The sequence below is a fragment of the Mytilus edulis genome, chromosome 1, assembly GCF_963676685.1.
Source record: "Mytilus edulis chromosome 1, xbMytEdul2.2, whole genome shotgun sequence".
Taxonomy (NCBI): Eukaryota; Metazoa; Mollusca; class Bivalvia; order Mytilida; family Mytilidae; genus Mytilus; species Mytilus edulis.
The window spans coordinates 20330315-20350782 of NC_092344.1; the positions used below are offsets into that span (position 1 = coordinate 20330315).

The 20468-nt window shown below is 32.4% G+C and overlaps 2 protein-coding genes across 14 annotated transcripts in view; one reads left to right on the forward strand and one right to left on the reverse strand.

Moving 5' to 3' along the window:
• LOC139526743 (6-phosphofructo-2-kinase/fructose-2,6-bisphosphatase-like) overlaps positions 1-3528 on the forward strand; it is a 47619-nt gene extending 44091 nt beyond the window's left edge. For all 9 annotated transcript variants that reach the window (XR_011665172.1, XR_011665164.1, XM_071321950.1 and 6 more), the window contains one exon: positions 1827-3528. Coding sequence is in view for 7 of the 9 variants with exons in the window: in XM_071321950.1 (XP_071178051.1) it covers positions 1827-1886 (60 nt within the window). In the remaining 2 variants the exon portion in view is untranslated. The remainder of the gene's footprint in view (positions 1-1826) is intronic.
• A 6675-nt stretch (positions 3529-10203) lies between these two features.
• The window catches only part of LOC139526816 (neuroglian-like), a 124899-nt gene continuing 114634 nt past the window's right edge, over positions 10204-20468 (reverse strand). For all 5 annotated transcript variants that reach the window (XM_071321970.1, XM_071321982.1, XM_071321977.1 and 2 more), the window contains 4 exons: positions 19980-20159; positions 18114-18230; positions 17570-17737; positions 10204-14834 (listed from right to left, as the gene is read on the reverse strand). In XM_071321970.1, coding sequence (XP_071178071.1) covers positions 14689-14834; positions 17570-17737; positions 18114-18230; positions 19980-20159 — 611 coding nt within the window. In that variant the 3' untranslated portion in view covers positions 10204-14688. The remainder of the gene's footprint in view (positions 14835-17569; positions 17738-18113; positions 18231-19979; positions 20160-20468) is intronic.

Genomic DNA, 20468 nt, shown 5'->3' on the forward strand with positions numbered 1-20468 from the left:
ACAGCAAGCTATAAGAGACTGTTAATACTGATAAGGATAAACCAGGGGTAAGATACTTAAATACAGACACTGTTAACACTCATAGAGATAAACCAGGGGTAAGATACTTAAACATAGACACTGTAAACACTCATAGATATAAACCAGAGGTAAGATACTTATAGATAAAGAGACTGTTGACACTCACAGGGATAAACCAGGGGTAAAATAATTATAAATATAGAGACTTAATAATCACAGGGATAAACCAGGGGTAAGATACTGAAATATAGACACTGTTAACACCCATAGAGATAAACCAGAGGTAAGATACTTATAAATATACAGACTGTTAACACTCACAGGGATTAACCAGGGGTAAGATACTTAAATATAAAGATGGCTATAACTTATAGAGATAAACCAGAGGTAAGATACTGAAATATAGTCACTGTTAACACTCATTGAGGTAAACATTCATAGGGATAAACCAGGGATAAGACACTGAAATATAGACACTGTTAACATTCATTGAGATAAACCAGGGGTAAAATACTGAAATATAGAGACTGTTAATATTCACAGGGATAAACCAGGGGTAAGATACTGAAATATAGCCACTGTTAACACCCATAGAGATAAACATTCATAGGGATAAACCAGGGGTAATACACTGAAATATAGACACTGTTAACACTCATTGAAATAAACCAGGGGTAAGATACTGAAATATAGCCACTGTTAACACTCATAGAGATAAACATTCATAGGGATAAACGGGGGGTAATACACTGAAATATAGACACTGTTAACACTCATTGAGATAAACCAGGGGTAAGATACTGAAATATAGTCACTGTTAACACTCTTTGGGATAAACCAGGGGTAAGATACTGAAATGTAGACACTGTTAACACTCATAGAGATAAACCAGAGGTAAGATACTGAAATGTAAACACTGTTAACACTCATAGAGATAAACCAGGGGTAAGATACTTTAAATGTAGACACTGTTAACACTCATAGAGATAAACCAGAGGTAAGATACTTATAAATATACAGACTGTTAGTACTCACTGGGATAAACCAGGGGTAAGATACTTAGATATAGAGACTGATAACACATTACACTGATAGGGATAAACCAGAGGTAAGATACTTATAAATATACAGACTGTTAGTACTCACTGGGATAAACCAGGGGTAAGATACTTAGATATAGAGACTGATAACACATTACACTGATAGGGATAAACCAGAGGTAAGATACTTCTAAATACAATGCTGTTAACACTGATAAGTTTAACCTGGGGTAAGATACTTATACTTCGATACTTCTAGCTAAAAACATACAACAAAATTCAATCTCTGATACTCAGAAAAGAGCTCTAGCTGCTTCAATGTTCTGATCTAGGCCTACTTGCTGGCAAGAGTCACCAGCGGAGTCATACCAAAAACTTATGTTTGGTACATGCAGTAGAAAATCTCTGCTTACAAAATTAACCCAGCTAAATTTGTATTACTTGATCCAACATTTTTCACATGTTTTAGGCTTGATTACCTACATTGTTCTACCACTGTAGAACCTGTAAATGATCAAACAATTTTAATTTTGTCAAAGCTAGCATGTCAAAAAAAACTAGATCAAGCAAGAATTTCAGAATTTTAAGTAACTGAATACATTGGGCATCAGCGATGGTTTTCATTTTTATCTGAAGTGTAGAAAAAAATCGAAGTATTTTTACCATAATAATTACTTCATTTGTTTTAATAGGACCTTGCATGAACAAATATGAAAATTGATCTTTCTTGTTTGATAGATGTTTCATGATATGACTTTATTGCAGGATGTCTGTAGGAAGAGGAGTACTGCTGAAGCTCTATCTACAGTTCCCCCACACTACTAATCTGTGATATTCTCAGGCAGCTAAAGACTTGTGGACAAATTGGGAGATATAAATGGACATTCAGGATCATAAAAGTCATCAATAGAAAAAGAAACATCAAAGACAAATTTATTGAAATGACATGAACAATAGTCAGAAAAGTAGAATAAATAAAAGACTTGAACTGAAAAATGTGATTTTTAATGCAAAATTACTGCTGAAGAGAAACAAACTATATGTTTTAATGCATGCAAAAGGATCACCAATGCAAACATTAATTTTATTGTAAAGTCAATCCTACAGAGGCTAATAAATTTTTGTTTATTATTTTCTATGAATAGAATACCAAGTTTGTATGGCTATGATGTATGAAGGAGTTTTATTGTAGTATTTGATCTTGAATGTACCATATATATTGTGTTAGTATAATGTTGTGGGTGCAATATGGTATGTGTATGGTGCAATTGGAGTGAAATTTTCCTAAATTTTTAGTGTTTATATATTTTTCAAGTTTGAATTGTTTAATTTTTACCAAACACTTGATATGTGCTGCCCTTGAAAACTTGGTTCATTTTCCTTAACTACTAAAACATTTAAAACCAAACTTACAATATTTTAAGAGGTTGGATCTTTGGATCTTATTCAGAAAATAAACATGGCAGCCATTGATAAAAATATAAGTTTTCTTATTGGCGTGAACTAATTATGAAAGTATGTTGCTTATACTGTTTAAAGTTTAAACTGATTGACCAATCAATATTTTTGTTAATTGGTGACTTAATTTTACATTTGAGACCAAGGATTTGTATAGTAAGATTACTATGCAAATTCTTATGGAGACTAAGGTAAACAACCTGTTATTATGGTGTGGAAAACAGCTGAGTTGCTAAAAACCAAATACACATATATATGACAGAATTTTTATGGGACTGATGAACCCATTAGCTAAGAAGTTAAACATTGAAGCTGTTAGCTTATTGGGTTCTTATCAAGTGCTATTACTTTTTGGCGATCATCTGACCAATATGGTACCAGCAAGGACAGGCTTTTTACATTGAAATAATATTTCAAAACCTTGATATTGTTGGAATATGAATTTTAATTGATTGTATTGTGTATCTTTTGTGAAATATAATTGTGTTTCATTGTTTTGTTGTATGCATATAATTAGTGAATGGAGTTGGATATCAATTTTTGATGGATTGCATGGGTACAAAGAAACCACAAATTTTACTGTTTAACCAATAACAAATGTGCTGTAGGGTTGTATGCAGACTTTTGGAAAAACTCAAAATCAAATATCCATGAAAATTCAAGTTTTCCTCAATCCACAAAAATTGAAACCCACAAAAATAAATTATTCCACAGTATGACATAGTACATGTTGCAGCTATTTTATTGTCTGTCGTTTTATTCTTTGTTACTTATAATAAGTTTTAAATATGTTGTAGCTTTATTTAGTTTTACAAATAGAGGTACAATATTAAATTAAACTTGCCACAATCATCATTTTTGTTGAAATGTGAATGGTTAAATCTTGAAACAAGTGAATTACAATTAATTGCCTAACAATTAATAAAGTGCCACAACGCTAAGACCAATATCTATATGTCAGATAGAAATTGTGCTATGCATTACCTGTAGATAAAAGGGTATTTTGAAATTTAATTTGAGAAAGAAATGAACAGATTAAAGGCCACACAAAATTAATTTATTGCTCTTCTGGTTTAGTTGGTTCTTTGAAATTTGAAATACAATTTTTTAGCTCACCTGGCCCGAAGGGCCAAGTGAGCTATTCCCATCACTTTGCGTCCGGCGTCCGGCGTCGTCGTCCGTCGTCCGTCGTCGTCGTCCGTCATCGTTAACTTTTACAAAAATCTTCTCCTCTGAAACTACTGGGCCAAATCAAACCAAACTTGGCCACAATCATCATTGGGGTATCTAGTTTAAAAAATGTGTGGCGTGACCCGGTCAACCAACCAAGATGGCCGCCACGACTAAAAATAGAACATAGGGGTAAAATGCAGTTTTTGGCTTATAACTCAAAAACCAAAGCATTTAGAGCAAATCTGACATGGGGTAAAAATGTTTATCAGGTCAAGATCTATCTGCCCTGAAATTTTCAGATGAATCGGTCAATCGGTTGTTGGGTTGCTGCCCCTGAATTGGTAATTTTGAGGAAATTTTGCTGTTTTTGGTTATTATCTTGAATATTATTATAGATAGAGATAAACTGTAAACAGCAATAATGTTCAGCAAAGTAAGATCTACAAATAAGTCAACATGACCAAAATGGTCAGTTGACCCGTTTAGGAGTTATTGCCCTTTATAGTCAATTTTTAACCATTTTTCGTTAATTAAAGTAATCTTTTACAAAAATCTTCTCCTCTGAAACTACTGGGCCAAATTAATCCAAACTTGGCCATAATCATCTTTGGGGTATCTAGTTTAAAAAATGTGTGGCGTGACCTGGTCAACCAACCAAGATGGCTGCCACGGCTAAAAATAGAACAAAGGGGTAAAATGCAGTTTTTGGCTTATAACTAAAAAACCAAAGCATTTTGAGGAAATCTGACAGAATAAAAATGTTTATTAGGTTAAGATCTATCTGCCCTGAAATTTTCAGATGAATCGGTCAATCGGTTGTTGGGTTGCTGCCCCTGAATTGGTAATTTTGAGGAAATTTTGCTGTTTTTGGTTATTATCTTGAATATTATTATAGATAGAGATAAACTGTAAACAGCAATAATGTTCAGCAAAGTAAGATCTACAAATAAGTCAACATGACCAAAATGGTCAGTTGACCCGTTTAGGAGTTATTGCCCTTTATAGTCAATTTTTAACCATTTTTCGTAAATTAAAGTAATCTTTTACAAAAATCTTCTCCTCTGAAACTACTGGGCCAAATTAATCCAAACTTGGCCACAATCATCTTTGGGGTATCTAGTTTAAAAAATGTGTGGCGTGACCTGGTCAACCAACCAAGATGGCCGCCACCGCTAAAAATAGAACATAGGGGTAAAATGCAGTTTTTGGCTTATAACTCAAAAACCAAAGCATTTTGAGGAAATCTGACAAGGATAAAAATGTTTATCAGGTCAAGATCTATCTGCCCTGAAATTTTCAGATGAATCGGTCAATCGGTTGTTGGGTTGCTGCCCCTGAATTGGTAATTTTGAGGAAATTTTGCTGTTTTTGGTTTATATCTTGAATATTATTATAGATAGAGATAAACTGTAAACAGCAATAATGTTCAGCAAAGTAAGATCTACAAATAAGTCAACATGACCAAAATGGTCAGTTGACCCGTTTAGGAGTTATTGCCCTTTATAGTCAATTTTAACCATTTTTCATAAATTAAATTAATCTTTTACAAAAATCTTCTCCTCTGAAACTACTGGGCCAAATTAATCCAAACTTGGCCACAATCATCTTTGGGGTATCTAGTTTAAAAAATGTGTGGCGTGACCTGGTCAACCAACCAAGATGGCCGCCACCGCTAAAAATAGAACATAGGGGTAAAATGCAGTTTTTGGCTTATAACTCAAAAACCAAAGCATTTTGAGGAAATCTGACATGGGGTAAAAATGTTTATCAGGTCAAGATCTATCTGCCCTGAAATTTTCAGATGAATCGGTCAATCGGTTGTTGGGTTGCTGCCCCTGAATTGGTAATTTTGAGGAAATTTTGCTGTTTTTGGTTATTATCTTGAATATTATTATAGATAGAGATAAATTGTAAACAGCACTAATGTTCAGCAAAGTAAGATCTACAAATAAGTCAACATGACCAAAATGGTCAGTTGACCCCTTTAGGAGTTATTGCCCTTTATAGTCAATCTTTAACCATTTTTCATAAATCTAAGTAATCTTTTACAAAATCTCCACTGAAACTACTAGGCCACAATCATCTTTGGGGTATCTAGTTTGAAAAATGTGTCCGATGACCTGGCCATTCAACCAAGATGGCCACCACGGCTAAAAATAGAACATAGGGGTAAAATGCAGTTTTTGGCTTATAACTATGAACTCAAAGCATCTAGAGCAAATCTGACAAGAAGTTAAATTGTTAATCAAGTCAATATCTATCTGCCCTGAATTTTTCAGATGAATTGGACAACTGGTTGTTGGGTTGCTGCCCTCCAATTGGTAATTTTTAAAGAAATTTTGTCGTTTTTGGTTATCTTGAATACTATTATAGATAGCGATAAACTGTAAACAGCAATAATGTTCAGCAAAGTAAGATCTACAAATAAGTCAACATGACCTAAATGGTCAATTGACCCCTTAAGGAGTTATTGCCCTTTATAGTCAATTTTTAACAATTTTCATTAATTTGGTAAATATATGTAAATTTTTACCAAATATAGTTCTCTGTTACTAATGGGCAAAGTTCATTATAGATATAATTGTAAGAAGCAAAATCGTTCAGTAAAGTAAGAACTTCAAACACATCACCATCACCAAAATACAATTTTGTCATGAATCCATTTGTGTCCTTTGTTAAATATGCACATAGACCAAGGTGAGCGACACAGGCTCTTTAGAGCCTCTAGTTATTCAAAGCATTCACAGTAAACAGGGGTGATATGACTGCCCTACTGAATTCATTTAAAAAAAAACTACAATAATTTTACTTTGTATACTGAGATCTTATACTTGATTGCTTGTTTTAAATAATGGTAGATTAAGAAATACATCAGTTCGGTTTCATTTTTCCCTTGAGAATTCTAGTGTTAACTTAGTTTTTTTCATTACATATGGTTTGGATTTATGTTATCAATTTCAAAATATTCCAGCATTAAGACACTTTTTATTTAAGACATAATGAAGTACCTTTAGGGGATAAAATTAATTTAAATATACTACATTCATCTTTCAACTACCTCTGTAGACATTTATAAACTGTACAAATAGACCATCTTCATATTACTGACTTTTGACACCAGAGTTTAGATTTTTTTTGACAGGTTACCTTTTCTTTAGTAGGACATTCTGGTAATCTGTCATGTAAGAGTAACTTAAAGAAGTAAAATCAAGCTTATAATTGGTATAATTTATGGGGAAACTTAATTGTTTTATGTTTTCTATACACAACAAAATCATGTTAAAACAGTTAAATTTCCCACCAGATTGCACCAATCATAAGTTTGATTTTACTTCTTTTGGTTGCTCTCCATTGACAGGGTACCAAAATGTCCTGCCCACAGGGTAGGTAGCCTGTTGAAAAAATTATATAATCCTGAGTCAAAAGTAGGGAATATGAAAATAGTCTATTCTGTATGGTTATTGTAGAAACAATCAAGTTACTGTATCATTAGGGCATTTTTTGTCTCATGTGTTGCCACTCTGAACCAAAAAGATTATTAGGACTATTAACTTGTTCTGAAACATTAAAGGAAAAAAACAGTAGATGATGTCAACTATCTGTACAAGCAAATGTACTCTGTATTTTATGAAATAACTGTTTTCTGAATTCCTTCAGTGTTTGTAAATTTTTGTTATTATGGTATTTGATATCCAATAATATTGTTTAGTCCTATGGTTTAAATTGTGCATTCATCTATTATATATTGTTAATTTTTACCAATAAAAACAGAAAAAATAAAGCTTGTTTTTCAGTCCCCCATTTACATACCGACTAGTTTGACAGTACTTGTACTATATATTACAGCAACAATAAGTGGTCACATGGTTGTGTGCCCACCACTTGTTGGGGGGAAATGTGGGTTTAATGTCTGGCATGGTTGATTAAAATATTTTAAAAGTTGCTTCCTTTCATTTTGAATAATATGCAGGAATGTTGACATGTCTACCTACAGGCTTGAAAGCCAGCATGATAAAAATCGATTTCAACATGTGACTCATAGTAAGCAGTAGGGTATCAGTTTTTTTGATGATTTGGTCTATGATTTGTATTTCGCACAGCAGTATCAGAGAAGATTTTTTGTAAAAGTTAAGGACAGAACCCAAGCAATCGGAAAAAATGTTTGAAATACATTTACTACAATGATGTAAAATGTGTTCCCTATTGAAATGTTGGCACATTCATACTACGTTTGGTTTCATTCCATTTAATGGTTCTCTAAAAGAAGTCTTGTATGCATTTCCAATAGAGTCCTATGTTAAACTAAGTCCCCGCTGGCTGCCATCTTGGATGATGGATCGGCTACAAAGTAACAACACTTGGTCAGCACCTTAGTAGGAACATTCATGTTATGTTTGGTTTCATTCCATTCAGTGGTTCTCTAGAAGAAGTTCAAAATGTAAAAAGTTAATGCCGACGAAGGACGCCAAGTATGAGAAAAGTATCAGGCCAGGTGAGCTATGAATGTGTCCCCAGTACACAGATGCCCCATCCGCACTAACATTTTCTATGTTCAGTGGACCGTGAAAATCTGGGAAAATCTCTAATTTGTCTTTAAAATTAGAAAGATCATATCATAGGGAACATGTATACTAAGTCTCAAGTTGATTGGACTTCAACTTCATCAAAAACTACCTCGACCAAAAACTTTAACCTGAAGCAGGACGAATGGATGAACAAACAGAAGAACGAACAGACGAACAAACAGAAGAAAGAACAGACAGACAGACGGACGTACAGACCAGAAAACATAAGGCCCATAAATTTGGCATAAAAACTCACAATACCAACAAAAGTTCAGATAAGGGACAGATGCAAAAATGCTGTTGGGTTAATCATGTTATGTGAGACCTCAGCCCTGCCCCTATACCTGTTATCCTATCACATACTGTATGTGCCTTTCCCATGTTAGAAGCCTTTAATTCAGTTGTTGGTTGCTGACTACAATATTTGTTTTTCTTTTGTTTACAATAAACAATCTGATTGGTCTCATTCTCACTATTGTGAATAGTTGCACATTTTATAATGCTGTGACCTTGCTACGTATGGGTTTTGCTTCAATGTTGAAGTGACCTATAGTTGTTTTAAACCCTGTTTCTTGGTCTCTGGTGGAAAGTTGTGTAATTGGCATTCATAGCACATCATGTCTTTTTAATTGTCAACCTTGTATGGATAATTTCACCGATGAATCTCTTGTAGATGAAACCGGTGTCTGGCGTAAAAAATTTCAATCCTGGTATCTATGAGTTTATTTACAACCACGGTCAATGCCACTGCTGGAGGAGTTTTTCCCCCCAAGAGTATCACAAGCCAAGTAGTCTGCACTTCTGTGTTGAAATGAATTATCATGATTCATGGATATGGTCATAATTATAAATCAAATTCCCCAGAAATTATTAAATTATGTGTATTTGGCAAAACTTATAGGAATTTTGAGTCCTCAATGCTCTAGATCTTCAACTTTATATTTTATTTGGCCTTTTAAAATTTTTTTTATTTGAGCGTCAATGATGAGCCTTCTGTTGACAAGATGCACATCTGTTATACAAAACTTGGTATCCATGATATGTATATTCTACTTATATACAAAAGTAGATATTTGACGAACCTTTAAACTCCACTTATGTTTTTACCAATTAGAACATAGAAGGTGAGAAATCCTGACTTAAACAGTGAAGAAACAAGACTGAATCAGTATTTAGTGTCATTTTATTTTGTTGTGAGATGAGTTTTAACTACACATGAATCATTTGACCCAAGATATACAAAACAAACACCAACATGATTTATAACATAAAGTGACTACCGGTACTCAGTCATCATGAACTTGTCGAAAATATGGAAGCTTCAAGAGACTTCCCTAAACCTGTAGATTTATGGAAAATGATATAAACTGAAGTCCTTCAGTCTATACTAGTAAAAAAATGATTGCATCTTCATTCAACTATTTGGTTTTCCTTAGACATTGGAAGATATATAGACCATATTGTAAATTGTCAGCTATAAGAAAATGAAAGATAATCAAATAAGGACAAATTCATGATGACCGAATAATATATCACTTGTCATATGAGGGAATATTTGAACTAAATGAATCTGAGATACATTGGAAAATAATATTTGAACATTATAACATGTAACAAGATAATCAAACTAAGAATAAAACATTTCATTTAAAACAGGATATCACAACAAAAATTGGTCATGAAATGCTGAACATGGCATGGCTCTAGATCTTCAACTTTATATTTTATTTGGCCTTTTAAAATTTTTTTTATTTGAGCGTCAATGATGAGCCTTCTGTTGACAAGATGCACATCTGTTATACAAAACTTGGTATCCATGATATGTATATTCTACTTATATACAAAAGTAGATATTTGACGAACCTTTAAACTCCACTTATGTTTTTACCAATTAGAACATAGAAGGTGAGAAATCCTGACTTAAACAGTGAAGAAACAAGACTGAATCAGTATTTAGTGTCATTTTATTTTGTTGTGAGATGAGTTTTAACTACACATGAATCATTTGACCCAAGATATACAAAACAAACACCAACATGATTTATAACATAAAGTGACTACCGGTACTCAGTCATCATGAACTTGTCGAAAATATGGAAGCTTCAAGAGACTTCCCTAAACCTGTAGATTTATGGAAAATGATATAAACTGAAGTCCTTCAGTCTATACTAGTAAAAAATGATTGCATCTTCATTCAACTATTTGGTTTTCCTTAGACATTGGAAGATATATAGACCATATTGTAAATTGTCAGCTATAAGAAAATGAAAGATAATCAAATAAGGACAAATTCATGATGACCGAATAATATATCACTTGTCATATGAGGGAATATTTGAACTAAATGAATCTGAGATACATTGGAAAATAATATTTGAACATTATAACATGTAACAAGATAATCAAACTAAGAATAAAACATTTCATTTAAAACAGGATATCACAACAAAAATTGGTCATGAAATGCTGAACATTGAAGGTCAATAATTAGTATTATAATGGATTCAGATGCTGTAACATGTAACGTAGGCAAATGGATCTAGAATCATGATGAATTTTGAAACTTTTATAGTTTTTTAAACAAAAGAACAAAATGGATACTGTGGGTTCATCAATTTTCATGGGCACTATTTTTGTTGATAGAGGAAAAATTAAATTTTCAAGGATATATCTAATTTTGTGTTTTTCCAAAGTCTTCATACTAGCCTATCTAAAATTTGTACATCTTTGAAGATAAAAATTTGTTGTTACCAGTAAAGAAAATTGGTATCCTACAAAAATTAATGAATCCTCAGAAATAGTGTTTTGTTCTGTGTTTTTTGTCTGAATGTATAGCCATCATCTATCTTCTTATTATAAAACAATAAACTGAGTAACCCTGTGTTATGTCTGATACTCTTGTTTTCTATGGTACCAAACACCTTGACTTCAATCAATTTGTGTTGTTTGAATTTCAAAAAATTATGACAAATATTTACCTTGACCCTTTGACAAAAAAAATATGAAATTTCAAAAAACTTGAACCACACACTTAATCGGAAAAAAAATCATTGGATATATATAGCAGTTTGACAAACACTAATTTTGATCATTGAGAAGTTTAAAATTTTCTTAATAATAGAACATAGTTAAAACTTAAAATGTTCAGTTTATTTTTACAGAGTTATCTCCCTGTAGTGTTATGTATTTATTAGTAAGCCTAGCTGCTACGATTGAACAGCTTTTAAACATAACAATATTGCACTGACAAGAATAGATAACACAAAAATATTGCACAATTAAATAATACTTTCACACAAATAAACAAATATGATTTTTTAAATCAATCTATTAACGATACAATAATCTTTTTTTTTTATTAAAAAGAAAACAATGTCTTAATGGGAAGGGAAAAAAACAGATACTATGTTAAATCTGTTTCAATTTATAACATTAATAATAAAAGGAGTTGTGGAAATACCCCAAATGAAGGACTTCTCAGTATTTCGGGTATTTTAACATCATTAAGGTTAACTATAAATCTTATGGTTCTTTTGTATTTCCATACTGCTATTATGGTGAAAGCAATGTAAAAATTCAAAACTGATAATTCTTATGTTCAAAAACGATTTGAGAAGACAAATATTAAACAAAACAGTATCAATTCACATTCATCTAATAACTCTAATAACAAAACCCTGAATAAAAATAAACAAGAAATAGGTTCTGGAAACTAAGTCAAATGTCTTTAGCACTGCCATTATAAGATCTTAATTACTTGTAGATGAAAACGAAAAATCTTACTATGATTTCTATAATTTCTATTAGCTGTATTGCTTTTTTAATAAAAGATGGCGCTTTAATATGTGCACTTCCTCTTAGAGACCCATGACTGATTTAAAGAGTTATCCCCCTGAACCAAGGTCTACTCTCTTAATGAGCTCAACTCAATAAGCTTTAGTACATTTTGTGGAATTGGTTTGAATCTTAAGTATGAAAAATGTTTTAAAGCAAGCGGCATACACACACTGATTTAACTGTTATTACATTATGAAACTATCACAATGTAAAATCTGAGCTAATTATCACATAACAAAAATTTACATGTTCTGAGTACACGATCTAAGTAACAGTGTATGACCTGAATATTAACCTCTTACAAATGCTGTGCTGACAATGATAACATTTATAACATAAAGGGTAACAATAACTCAATAAGAAATCTCAGTAAACATATTTGGCACAAAATAAAATGATTCCCCACAGAGTTATGTCCCTTTGGACATAGAATTGGAATGGAAATTTTATACACATAATATACATATAACATTTACAAATATGTTCATCGTTAACTTTGTTAGATGAAAATATAATATTTACTTTATGCACAACCAGGAAATATACAGACATTCAGATTCTCATATGAAGTTGCTACCTCTTATCCTAATTTTATATACGTTTAATGTACTTTCATTTACATGAAATTTCTCGTTCTAAAGATATGAAGAAATTTTTAGATGGCAAATAATGATAAATCTAAGTTTTAATCTAAATAACTTTGATTTTTAGAGTAAATTTTATTTTGCGAGAAATTTCCAATGGTACTTTCTGAGCACATGTGTGAAATATTTTTTTTTTTATATAAGTAGGTTTTAGTCATTAACTATTTTTGTGATGATTAACTGAAGGCATGAATAAATTATGGGACTAAACAAAATGTCGTTATTAGTGTTGATACCAGATTAAAAGAGTGTAAAAACAGAAAGGGTTTACTGTGCTGAATATTAACCCCTATAAAACATGAGTATAATCTCATATTAAATCTTATCACATAATATAAACATAAAGCTTAAGACCTAGTCTTTCATTCTCGCTCCTCACACATATCCTACATCTATAATTATATACATATTTATAATAAAATTCTAAATAAATTTCTATACAGTGAGTATTTTACAACTTAATTGAATAAGAAATGAATGTCAATAAAATATAAAACTTGTTCAAAAATATGTTCCATGATAATTGGTAAAACACTTTTGTCCAGATTGGTAAATCTGTGTTTTTATGATTAAAAACTGTTTCAGCCATTATGAACTGTCTGTCCTTCAATATGCATATTGGTTGTCGTCAGAACTTGGTGGGTAAAGGACAAGATATGAAAATGTATGTTGCAAGTTTTTCCATTCTACTGGAATGTTTAAATGTTATTAAAGTGAATGAATGAAAGCTTGAGCACTTTGCTGCATGACATGTTAGAATGTTATTAGATATTTTTAGACTCAATAATGTCTTAATAAGTTGATAATTTATTATGAAAACATTTGGTATTTAAAAGATTTTTTTTTTTATTACTATGACAAAATGATCCTGTAAAATATTATGCAACTTTGATTTTATAATATATGTTTTAACCTATAGTAATGGTAGGTATCTTTATTCTTCAAAAAGGTATACCATAATGAGTCATGGATTCAAAACTCTCCTTTCTTAGAGATGAATATGTTATTTTCTAACAAAAGATGATGATAAAATATTTGGAAGCCAATTCTATTCGGAGTGTTCCAGAACATAAACAATAGTTCTAGCACATCTTTCGTTTCACAATCACGCAACTAAAACAACACCAACACAAAAAGTAATCTCAACATTTTGATATGATTGGCTTCATTGTGATCAAGTGACTAGACATTATATATTTATATACATTCACAACCTGATAATTTACAGTGTTCATTATATATATGGCACAAATGAGCAATGGTTTACATTTCCAATAATTATCTGACATTCAGCATTGTGCACAGATTAATAATAGACTACATGAATTAGCTGAAGTGATAATCTGAATGAAGATTTCAAATTTTACAAATTGTTGAATAAAATGACAGTTCTGTATAATAGCCTTAATAGGTAACTATTAATATTTGTAGGATATGTCTATGTCTCAGCCAAAGTATCAGCATCTACAGGAGTTTTCTTGGTTTTCTGTGTAATGTCACATTGCCTAGAGGAGTATTCTCGGTTTTCTGTAGTATAGCACATTAAGTGTAATTAGTACTGTAGCATACAATTTTTTTAAATTGAATTTGCCATCCCAAACTGACTAGAATGTAAGCAAAATCTTCTAATCCTGAACTTCCTCATCAATAACATGTCTTAATCTTGATCTTTATACTTTGTCTTCCTTTCACGGAATGACAATTACAATATCACAAGATCTATATTGTTTTTTACTCCCATCATACAATACCCTTACAGATATACTGTTATCTGAGATAATTTCACAACCATTAACAAGAATAAACAATCTACTATGAACTTCTTTCACTAATTTCGCTGAACTATGCAACTACATTTGTCACTACAGAGCCGTGATAACTTCTCAGCTGGAATATTAAATTCAACATTGTCACAACCATGATTTTATAACAGAATGATATGGCAAGACGCTATCGTTGGAAGACTGTAATATAAGCAGTCAAAACTGTCGTTATAGCACAAATCACTGATAAATGATGTCTTTTAGCATTGTTATGATTATTGAAACTTTCATACTTTCCAATTGAAGCATCATAACTTTTAAGTGCACCATCACCTGAAAATATAGATAAAACATAAACTATATATCTGTCTAAAATATAAACAAATTATCAAGCATACATCTTATCAGGCAGAATTAACAGAACTACAGCAATAACAGAGCAAGATAATTAACAGAACTACAGCAATAACAGAGCAAGATAATTAACAGAACTACAGCAATAACAGAGCAAGATAATTAACAGAACTACAGCAATAACAGAGCAAGATAATTAACAAAACTACAGCAATAACAGAGCAAGATAATTAACAAAACTACAGAAATAACAGAGCAAGATAATTAACAGAACTACAGCAATAACAGAGCAATATAATTAACTGAACTACAGCAATAACAGAGCAAGATAATTAACAGAACTACAGAAATAACAGAGCAAGATAATTAACCGAACTACAGCAATAAAAGAGCAAGATAATTAACAGAACTACAGCAATATTAGAGCAAGGTACTCGGGCTATCCAGAAAATGAAGCCAAGTGAAAGAGTGAAACAAATGGGTTCACATTATTACAGACAATACTATGGTTGAAATAAAAAAAAAAGTCAAGAGAAACCATAGGTAAACAACAACAATTGCAAAATTTCTCTAATTCAAAAATGGCTCTTACTTGGAAGAAAATCATTGAAATATTTGCCATTTAGTGTAAGAAATATGAAATTGTGTGTAAATAGAATTAAGGCGATGTGGTATGAGTGCTAAAGAGAAAACTCTCCATCCAAGTCACACCATGTAAAATGTAATCCATTATAGGTCAAAGTACGGTGGTTAACACATAGCCGTGGCTCACACCGAACAAATTTGTTTGTAGTTTGTTGTGCAGTTAGATATGAATCACTGTAATGTAAAAAGGAAAAATGGGCCTAATTAATGCATCATTACGGTGGAAGAACAGTGAATGGTCTATCTAAAGTCAATGGCATCATTATGGTGGAAGAACAGTTAATGGTCTATCCCAAGTCAGTAGTTGGTGAAAGAACAGTGAATGGTCTATCCCAAGTCAATAGTTGGTGGAAGAACAGTGAATGGTCTATCCCAAGTCAATAGTTGGTGGAAGAACAGAGAATGGTCTATCCCAAGTCAGTAGTTGGTGGAAGAACAGTGAATGGTCTATCCCAAGTCAGTAGTTGGTGGAAGAACAGTGAATGGTCTATCCCAAGTCAATAGTTGGTGGAAGAACAGTGAATAGTCTATCCCAAGTCAGTAGTTGGTGGAAGAACAGTCAATGGTCTATCCCAAGTCAGTAGTTGATGGAAGAACAGTCAATGGTCTATCCCAAGTCAGTAGTTGGTGGAATAACAGTGAATGGTCTATCCAAAGTCAATAGTTGGTGGAAGAACAGTGAATAGTCTATCCCAAGTCAGTAGTTGGTGGAATAACAGTGAATGGTCTATCCAAAAGCAAAAGTTGGTGGAAGAACAGTGAATGGTCTATCCTAAGTCAGAAGTTGTTGGAAGAACAGTCAATGGTCTATCTCAAGTCAGTAGTCGGTGGAAGAACAGTGAATGGTCTATCCCAAGTCAGTAGTTGGTGGAAGAACAGTGAATAGTCTATCCCAAGTCAATAGTTGGTGGAAGAACAGTGAATGGTCTATCCCAAGTCAACAGTTGGTGGAAGAACAGTAAATGGTCTATCCCAAGTCAACAGTTGGTGGAAGAACAGAGAATGGTCTATCCCAAGTCAATACCTGGTGGAAGAACAGATAATGGTCTATCCCAAGTCAACAGTTGGTGTAAGAACAGAGAATGGTCTATCCCAAGTCAGTAGTTGGTGGAAGAACAGTGAATGGTCTATCCCAAGTCAATAGTTGGTGGAATAACAGTGAAGTCAATAGTTGGTGGAAGAACAGTGAATAGTCTATCCCAAGTCAGTAGTTGGTGGCAGAACAGTCAATGGTCTATCCCAAGTCAGTAGTTGGTGGAAGAGCAGTGAATGGTCTATCTCAAGTCAGTAGTTGGTCGAATAACAGTGAATGGTCTATCCAAAGTCAATAGTTGGTGGAAGAACAGTGAATAGTCTATCCCAAGTCAGTAGTTGGTGGAATAACAGTGAATGGTCTATCCAAAGTCAATAGTTGGTGGAAGAACAGTGAATGGTCTATCCAAAGTCAGTAGTTGGTGGAAGAACAGTCAATGGTCTATCCCAAGTCAGTAGTTGGTGGAAGAACAGTGAATGATATATCCCAAGTAAATGGTTGGTGGAAGAACAGTGAATGGTCTATCCCAAGTCAGTAGTTGGTGGAAGAACAGTGAATGGTCTATCCCAAGTCAGTAGTTGGTGGAAGAACAGTGAAGGGTCTATCCCAAGTCAATAGTTGGTGGAAGAACAGTGAATGGTCTATCCCAAGTCAGTAGTTGGTGGAAGAACAGAGAATGGTCTATCCCAAGTCAATAGTTGGTGGAAGAACAGAGATTGGTCTATCCCAAGTCAGTAGTTGTTGGAAGAACAGTGACTGGTCTATCCCAAGTCAATAGTTGGTGGAAGAACAGTGAATAGTCTATCCCAAGTCAATGGTTGGTGGAAGAATAGTGAATGGTCTATCCCAAGTCAACAGTTGGTGGAAGAACAGTGAATGGTCTAACCCAAGTCAATAATTGGTGTTTGTTGCTGTATAACATATTTGTTTTTAGTTTTTTTGTTTTGTACATATATAGTTATATGTTAATGGCACTGACAAATCCTGACATTGCAGCACAAAAAGTAACTCTGGCATGCCTATAAAGTTTACTTACCATATGCTGTAGCATCTGTGAAAACAGGAAAGTTTTTACTGTATGTTGTCTCACCAAATTTATTCATGGCCACAAGACGTACTTGGTACTTTGTGTTTGAACTGAGACCCTGCACCACTTTCCAGGATTTTAAAAATTCTGGCTTTGTTTTCTTCCAATCTATTTCTCCTAAAAAATGAAATGGAAATATTTGCATCTCAATAAATATCTATACATATTTCTATTATAGATGTTAACTTCAGGAATAAATAAATAAATATCAAACATAATTTGGTTTATTATCGTAATTGAACTTTGCAATTTTTTTTATAGCCAATTAATTAATGTTTCTTTGACATCTGTCTTAACTGAATGGTAATAAAACTGTTTAACCATTTGATGACATCAAAATCTAAAGTCATAGTATTGATAATAAAAAGTTAATTGATTGTTGATAGCTTAGCATCCAGTGGAAAATATTTCATGCATGTTCAGGATGATATGTATAAAGAGTATTTCTCTATTAATTGTATTTTTTACAAAGTGATATTTTAGTGCATTATACCTTCTCTTTTATATTCTAAGAAGTACTGAACATCATGCTGGAAGTGCTCAGGTCTCCATGTGATGTTAAAACTGGTTCTATCTACTGCTGACACAACAGGGTGAGGGATACCAGGTCCTGAAGAATAAAATAATGGTCACAAGGGAAAAAATATCTTAGCAAATGTCATGGCACAAAATGTACTGTTTGGACTTACTGTATGGTATGGAATATATTCATCTTGTAAGTCAGGCAGATGCATTTTTATTGTTTACATAATTGTCCTAATTTACATATCTAAACATAATTATATCAATTCAATGGGAGTTTTTAGCCTTAGGAATATCATTTGGCTTAAGAATGTTTAGCTTATATCTTCCATTTTTATGTGATTCTCAGTCTCCTAATCCAGAAACATCATAACTGGTTGTTTTGTTGTATGTCATCTTGTTAATGTTTTGTGTTTTGAAGAGTTGGGTGTTTTAGGCAGATTTGTTATTGTTTCTGAATAATTGTAGATTCAGGATGATTTGACTAGTGTATGGACACTTGTCTATTTGTAAGGACTGTATGTTGCACTGTAGATGTCTTTTGTTGTCTATTGTCTATTTTTTAAGACTGTATGTTGCACTGTAGATGTCTTTTGTTGTCTATTGTCTATTTTTTAAGACTGTATGTTGCCCTGTAGATGTCTTTTGTTGTCTATTGTCTATTTTTTAAGACTGTATGTTACACTGTAGATGTCTTTTGTTGTCTGTTGTCTATTTTTAAAGACTATTGTTGCACTGTAGATGTCTTTTGTTGTCTGTTGTCTATTTTTAAAGACTGTATGTTGCACTGTAGATGTCTTTTGTTGTTTATTGTCTATTTTTAAAGACTGTATGTTGCACTGTAGATGTCTTTTGTTGTTTTTGTCTATTTTTAAAGACTGTATGTTGCACTGTAGATGTCTTTTGTTGTCTGTTGTCTATTTTTAAAGACTGTATGTTGTACTGTAGATGTCTTTTGTTGTTTTTGTCTATTTTTAAAGACTGTATGTTGAACTGTAGATGTCTTTTGTTGTCTGTTGTCTATTTTTAAAGACTGTATGTTGTACTGTAGATGTCTTTTGTTGTTTTTGTCTATTTTTAAAGACTGTATGTTGAACTGTAGATGTCTTTTGTTGTCTGTTGTCTATTTTTAAAGACTGTATGTTGCACTGTAGATGTCTTTTGTTGTCTGTTGTCTATTTTTAAAGACTGTATGTTGCACTGTAGATGTCTATTGTTGTTTTTGTCTATTTTTAAAGACTGTATGTTGCACTGTAGATGTCTTTTGTTGTCTGTTGTCTATTTTTAAAGACTGTATGTTGCACTGTAGATGTCTTTTGTTGTCTGTTGTCTATTTTTAAAGACTGTATGTTGAACTGTAGATGTCTTTTGTTGTCTATTGTCTATTTTTAAAGACTGTATGTTGCACTGTAGATGTCTTTTGTTGTTTTTGTCTATTTTTAAAGACTGTATGTTGCACTGTAGATGTCTTTTGTTGTCTGTTGTCTATTTTTAAAGACTGTATGTTGAACTGTAGATGTCTTTTGTTGTCTATTGTCTATTTTTAAAGACTGTATGTTGTACTGTAGATGTCTTTTGTTGTCTATTGTCTATTTTTAAAGACTGTATGTTGCACTGTAGATGTCTTTTATTGTTTTTGTCATCGGGTAGGTGTCTTTTAAGTCTTAACATATACTCTCACATCTCATTTCATTCATACTTCTTTCTAATCAGTATGAAACGATAATATGTTACAAAAAATAAGACTGAAAATATTATGGGAAGAATCATGCAGACAGTATACCAGATTTTTTATTTTTATTTTATCAAATGCTTTATACAAAGGCATTAAACTCACTTGAATTTGTTGTTTCAACATCTATAAAGCTAGGTTCTCCTCTTCCCGTCTGTGTCCGAGCCCACACAAGGAATCTGTATGTATGATCTGCCTCTAATCCTTTGATTTGAGCTCTTAATATCGAGGGGTTGGAAATTTTAGGTTCAAGGAATATCACATTACCAACTTGGAATGACTTTACTGTAAAGAAGAAACATTGTTTTATTTTAAAAATTGTACCTTCAGAACAGTATGCTACACGATCAGTATATTAAAAAATAATTTATTAAAGTTAAGCAGAAAGAAATTACATTTGTCATTTGTGGCCTTTTATAGCTATTGCTGCAGTATGGATTTTATTAATTTTTGAAAGTCTTATTGTGTCTTACAGATGTTAAAATCTACTTTTTTGGTCTCTGGTGAATATTTGTCTCGATGTCAATCATATCACACCATATCATTTTTTTTATTATAAGGTAAAAATATTTTTCAGATTCTGCAAAATGCACT